Consider the following 6467-nt stretch of genomic DNA (forward strand, 5'->3'; position numbering starts at 1 on the left):
GGGGGGGGGTCATAAAACCAGGTGACAGTGGCGACGGTGACATCGAGTAAGGGAATGGGGATGACGGCATCACATATGGATGCGGAAGGTAAGTCATTGTAGACGGTGGCTACTGTGAAGGTCCTACTAGTGCAACTGAGGATGAACCGGAAGCACTTGCTCTCTGTCCACGAGTCGGGGGACGATGGTGCTGTGTCGGTGAACGTCTCTGTCGACGTTACTGAAAGGTCCTCCCTCGTGCATCCTCGGAAAGTAGAAACGGTTTCCCGTTAGTGTTAAAACACTCGTAATAACCTTCAGCAACCATCAAGAAGTCAGTAAAAATGCGCTCTCTACGGGGAAGGCGCCGATGTCGATCCTCCCACAGCACGACCCACTCGTGATGCCTCACCAGCCAATCTGTATAGGTCTTGTCGCGTCTATTTGTGCTATGCAACTCGTTCATATTGCGAGGTGCTTCTAGAATTGGTTGAAAATAACCAAATTGCCGGAGCATGCGATCAGTGGAGTGCCACTCGACGATCGCATAACAAATCAAAGGGACCATCATCATCCAAACATCTAATGGCCCCTCAACTCAGGTGGGATCACCATCCTCACATCATCATTAGAATATGGAACTCATTCAAAATAAAACAAATATATATAATTTTTATCAAAATAATAATCTAATTATATAACTATAATCTAAAATCGATTTTTAAACATTAAAAGGCATACCTGTGTGCCAGCCTTCTGATCGATTAGCACCATCATTTTTTCTAAATCATCAGGTAGCTCCTGATGATTTTTTCTATCAGTAGACCACATATTCAAGGAAAAAATTATTATACACTGTATAAAATGATTAATATACGAAATCAGTTTTATAATTACCTCAATAGTCAATCGCGCGACACATCTCCCTATACAGGAAAGCCAAAACTACCGAGCCCCAACTGAGTGATCCGTCCATATGAAAGTCGCCAAGATGTCGCAACCACATACAGTGAACTTGGTTGCGCGATTTGTCCGGCATCAGTAACCCTCCTATCAGCTGCAGTATGCATGCCCGTGCATACATTTTAACTTCAATATCAGAGGCGTCCTAGCTCAACTCCTGAAAATTGACATCTAACTAATTTAACAGTATCCAACCACCGTTAAAACTTTCCAGGACACGTCCTAGATAGTCCCGACACAAAGCAGTCCATGAACAGTGCGTCATCCCCGATATCACATCTCCATCCCCGGAAGCCCCAGGTGCATAGAATCATCCTCAAGTATAATCGTGCACTCTCCGCACGGAAGATGGAATGTGTGGGTCTCCGGCCTCTACCGCTCCACTAAGGCAGCAATAAGGTCTGGTTCTATCTTACAGTGACCCTCATATCTACCTATGTGACCGAATCCAGCCTTTACTAAATACGACATGAAACGGCCAGATATCACTAACTTAAGGTTCCTAATAAAAGGATATAATATACGATCTCTCTCCTAAAATATAAATAATTACAAAAATTAATTTTTAAACTAATAATCATGCATTAAATAAATAAATAAATTATTACTATTAATTTAAATTAAATTAAAACGTTAAAATGTTACCGTATCAGCAAAATGTCGAGATATATGATTTCTATCCAAGCGAAACAAACCACCTTCCATTTTATATCTGTAAAAAAATTAATTAAATATAATATTAAATAATTTAAATACTTAAATAAATTAAATATTAAATATAATAAAATATACCTTAAACAGATAATATAAAAGTATTTGAGAGATGTTTAGAGAAGTTGAGGGAAGTTGAGAAGATTTGGTGTGATGAAAGTGATTAAGGATGGGGGTATTTATAGGGAGGGATGGGGTGTGAACGGTCGGGGTAGGTAGGTAATTAAACCTAAGGCGTGTCGTAGGGGCCGCGCCCCGCGCGCCTTTCTAACGCGTGTCAGATTTGTAGATAAGGCGCGGAGCGGCTCCTGCACTGTGCTTTACACACGTGTATCCAGTTAGCATAAGGCGCATTTCAGGGGGCGCGCCTTACCTCACGTGGCGCCAGATCAACGTCAAGTGCGCTGCAGGGGACACGCCTTACTGCAAAGTGTGTTAGATCAGGAAAAATAGTCTGAAGGGTGTCTGACAGAAAAAATTAAATAAAAAATATGATATATCAGAAAAAACGCCAAATTGTGATATCAATTATTATATAAAACGCGATTAAAGAAAAATAAGATGTAAAAATATTAGTACATTGAATTAAATTATTAATTTTAATTTAATTTTAATAAAATGAATAAAAATTAAATTTAAAATTATTTGTATAATAATATTGTAATGCTTAACTGAATTAATTAGATGTTACAATTATAAAAATAATTATAATATTATAAATTTAAGACAAAAATATTGCCAAGACAAGATATTATCGAACAGTGTATTGGGATTATCCAGTTCTAGTAGCCTCTACACAGCACTAATAATAAATGTACAAATTCAAATTCCACCACACGCAATAATTCCGTCTTTTTCTTTTTTGCTTCTTATTAAAACCACAAAACACACATAAAAGTAAAACATTTAATATTTTATATTCTTATTACTATACTACCCAGTGGAAAACGTGTGTTCGTTTCTTCTGTTGATTTGTTTGTGTTTTTTTTAACGGCGTTAAGGGCTTTTTTTTCCACAGTGTTGGCCTAACCATACATTATATATAAAGGATTAAGTTGTGAATTAATTCATAGCCTAGCAAAATTCAGATTTATTGTAATATCTCTACTGTTTATTTGAGTTGCCTTTAATGGAGTCAGAGGAAATCATTAAGCTGGTTGATTCATGCTGGTTCGAGATGGAAGTACTTAAGAAACGGACATGTCCATCAACTTCTACGGGATCTGAACCAAACCCAGACCCCCGAGTTGAAGAAAACTCATCAGAACCCGAGTTAACAAGCACCCCAACTCTCCATACGAGATCCATGAGTGACCAGATGAGCTTAATCAGCACAAGCTTCATGGGCACCGGCTCGTTTTCACCCGACTCAGTTCTCCACTCGCCAAAGCTCCATAAAATCATCTCGGGCAAAGAAGTTACGGAAGAAGATCTGCAAGACAACAGTAACATGGTCCAGGAACCCAGAAAGAAGGGGGTAGCAAGCATGATTAGTAGAAGGAGAAAGGGTTGGAGTAAGAGCCTGCCAGACTTGGAATTCGAGGAGCTAAAAGGGTTTATGGATCTGGGTTTTGTTTTCTCGGAGGAAGATAATAAGGATTCGAGGTTGGTGGAGATAATCCCAGGGTTGCAGAGATTGGGAAAGAAAGTAGAGGGCCAGGAAGAGATTAAAGAAAGTGGTGGTGATGATGATAGGGCTGAAGTTTCAAGGCCGTATCTATCAGAAACATGGGAGGTTGCAGAAACTAGAAGAATAAGAAGAAGAAGAATAAAGAAAAACCCTTCGATCAATTGGAGAGTGCCTGATGTGGATAATGAAATTGACATGAAGGACAGCCTGAGGTGGTGGGCTCATACTGTTGCGTCTACAGTCAAATGATGAGGGTTCACAGTTCAATGTTTTGGGGGTTTTTTCTTTTGGTTTTTCCTCCCGAAGATACTGTATTTTCGCCGTCGACTTGCTTTGGTTTATTGTAAATAAAAATGAGATCCGATATCAATTCATTTGCGATTGCTTTTTAGTTTTGTTATGCGCTACAGTGATCACGTATTTTATTATTTCTTTACCGTGTTTCAAAAGTACACACTTCTCAAACATGAAACCTTCGTTAAATGCAACACTCTTAATCTTTTAAATTGATATACAAGAGAAAGATCATTTTAAAACCTTTAAATACGTGTCAAACCATAATTCTTAATCGTTTAAATTTGATCTAATATAAAAATAAATATTTAAATTATATTTAAAATTAATTTTAAGTACGTAAATATTTTTTATTGAAAATAATTATATAATATTTTTTAAAGAGACAAACTTATACCGTAATAATAATTAAAAATATTTATTAAAAAACTCAATTTATTATTAAAACAAAAATTAATAGCCAGACAACTATCCCACCCCCACCGGCTGCTGAGCCATCCCTCCCCAACTTTGAACTAATGAAAATCCTCCAAATGAAAGCAGTCAAAAGTCAAAATCCTGATCGACCCCTCTCCCCAAAGAAAACCGCGCCTCCTCACAGAGCTGTGAAACAGTGAAAGTCGCCAAATTCCGATTGTATTAACCGTTGCAAAATCTCATCCCTGTAAAACCTTAAATTCAAGTAGAAACCCATCTAAATTCTCCCATTAAATTTAGAGTTAAAAATTTTGGTGTTTCCGTTGGCGGCAACGTTAGTGGTAACTGGCAGCGGGAATGATTAGGGAATTTAAGGTTTGAGTTTTTGGGGACTAGAATATTTTTGGGGTCTTTTGTAATTTCAGAAAAAAATTCTTTTAATAATATTTTTTTAGAAAAAAAATTAAATAAAAATTTTAAAAATATATAAATGTGAGATGTATCATTTAACATTTTTTTAACGGTCGTTACGACATAATTACTTAAATATATAATATTATAAACATTAAACATCTATTTTTAATGAATTTTTTAAACAATTAAAATTAACTTTAATATTTTGGACACTTATTTTTATGTAAGGTATTGAGGCTATCGCTTGCCAAACAAGGAAAAGTAAACGTCTCGAAATTTCCAAAATTTTCTGGAAAATTTACCAAGTTATGTGAAAGGAAATTTCCAACAAATACTATAAAATGCATGAAGACAACATCTGAAATGGTCTCACATCCCTGTCTGATTTCTGACTGCAACCCATTGTCAACTATATTTATTCTCTTAGCAGTAGTTGATCATTGATATTTGTCACGTGGCAGAGAGAAAAATATGAAATTGAGTTTTGTTGTCCCGTAAACGGTAAATTATATATATTTGATAGGCTAAACTCACGATATAATACTTTTAAAATAAATAATTCACGATCTAATGCACTCTCCATATTATTTGTTGAAATAGGGTGAAATTCACAGTGTGGCCGTAGGTCGCCATGCCTTCCGGGCGACCTACTACGTCGCCATGGCTTCCCGGGAGCTGCACAGAGATAATGGACGTCTGCATGTGCCATGCACGTCCCCAACACCCAACACAGGTCGCCATGCACGTCCCCAACACCCTAACACAGGTCGCCATGCACTCCCAGCGACCTACAAGGTCGCCATGCACTCCCAGCGACCTTGTAGGTCGCCAAGAAGTCCCGGCGACCAAGCTTAGCCAACTGAGATTCCTTCACGTGCTCCCCTCCTACTCCCGCTGCATGCCTGCAGCTATCATAGCTGCAATTGCAGCGTGAAATCACCTGCTTCATGCAGCAATGCATGCATGTGAACCATTTGAGCCGTGAATTATTGGTGCAATTATTGAACCATTGCAGAGTGAAATCAGCTGCTATCATAGCTGTAATTGCACAATTATTGGTGAAATAATTGAGGTAGTCGGTGACACCTAAATTATATATGGGGTGTGCATTATCGTGAGAACATAAAAGAAAGAAAGGGAGAAGAGATTGCAGCAGAAGAAAGGGAGAAGAAATTGCAGCCGAGAAAGAAAGAAAGGGAGAAAGGAAAGGAAGAAGAAGAAGGGGAGATAAGGCTCTTCTGAGGTAATTCTTTTTATTTAAATTAGTTTATTATTATAAATGTTTAGTTTGTTAGTTTAGGGTTTATGATAAAACAAAAATTAATTAATTAGTTTGTTAATTTAGGGTTATATGATTGTTAGTTTAAGTTATATTATACATAAATAAAAAAATATTTAATTAGTATGTTTGATAGTTATATAGTTAAAAAATAATTAATTAGTTTGTTTTGTTAATCGTTAGTTATATAAAAAAATTATTTAATTAGTTTGTGGTAGTTAAATAGTTAAGTTGTATTTGTTTGTTGAATTTATATTATATAAAAAATTAGTTAGTAAGTTTATTAGTAGTATATTATAATGAAAAAATAGTTTACTAGTTTTAGTTATATAAAAATATTTTATTAGTTGTTAAGGGTTTAGCGTTTACGTTTAACTTATATTTAAAAAATTTAGTTTGTTAGTTTATTAGTTTATTATATTATAAGTTATTATATTAAAGTTTAGTGTTGTAAATTAGTTAGTTAGTTTATATTAGATTATATTAAATAATTTTTTAAATATTGTTGTTTATTTTTTTTTACAGATTCATTCTAATGGCTGACCAAATTCCACTGTTGAGGCTTGACAATGAACATATTTCAAGTCATTTGGGAATAATGGTGAATAAATATTGTTTAATGATTATAATTAATAAATATTTGAATATTATTTATGATTGTGATAAATTTTTGAAATATTTAATTGCAGGAGGACGAGCAGCGAGTCCTTCGTCTTCGGCTACATAAAGTGCCCAAGCCACACAGATTGATAGAAGAAAACTTGCAGGAGTCTGGATTTT

General features: G+C 35.6%; 1 protein-coding gene across 1 annotated transcript; it reads left to right on the forward strand.

Moving 5' to 3' along the window:
• Positions 1-2782: 2782 nt before the first annotated feature.
• LOC120190535 lies at positions 2783-3532 on the forward strand. The gene has a single exon (XM_039193604.1). The coding sequence runs from the start codon at positions 2783-2785 to the stop codon at positions 3530-3532; it is 750 nt and encodes a 249-aa protein (XP_039049535.1).
• The last annotated feature ends 2935 nt before the right edge of the window (positions 3533-6467 follow it).

Source organism: Hibiscus syriacus, unplaced genomic scaffold (genome assembly GCF_006381635.1).
Source record: "Hibiscus syriacus cultivar Baekdansim isolate YM2019G1 unplaced genomic scaffold, ASM638163v2 tig00116962_pilon, whole genome shotgun sequence".
NCBI classification, from domain to species: domain Eukaryota; kingdom Viridiplantae; phylum Streptophyta; class Magnoliopsida; order Malvales; family Malvaceae; genus Hibiscus; species Hibiscus syriacus.

Excerpts from the sequence above, each read along its gene's own strand:
- LOC120190535 (XM_039193604.1), top strand. The coding sequence starts at position 2,783 with ATGGAGTCAGAGGAAATCATTAAGCTGGTTGATTCATGCTGGTTCGAG.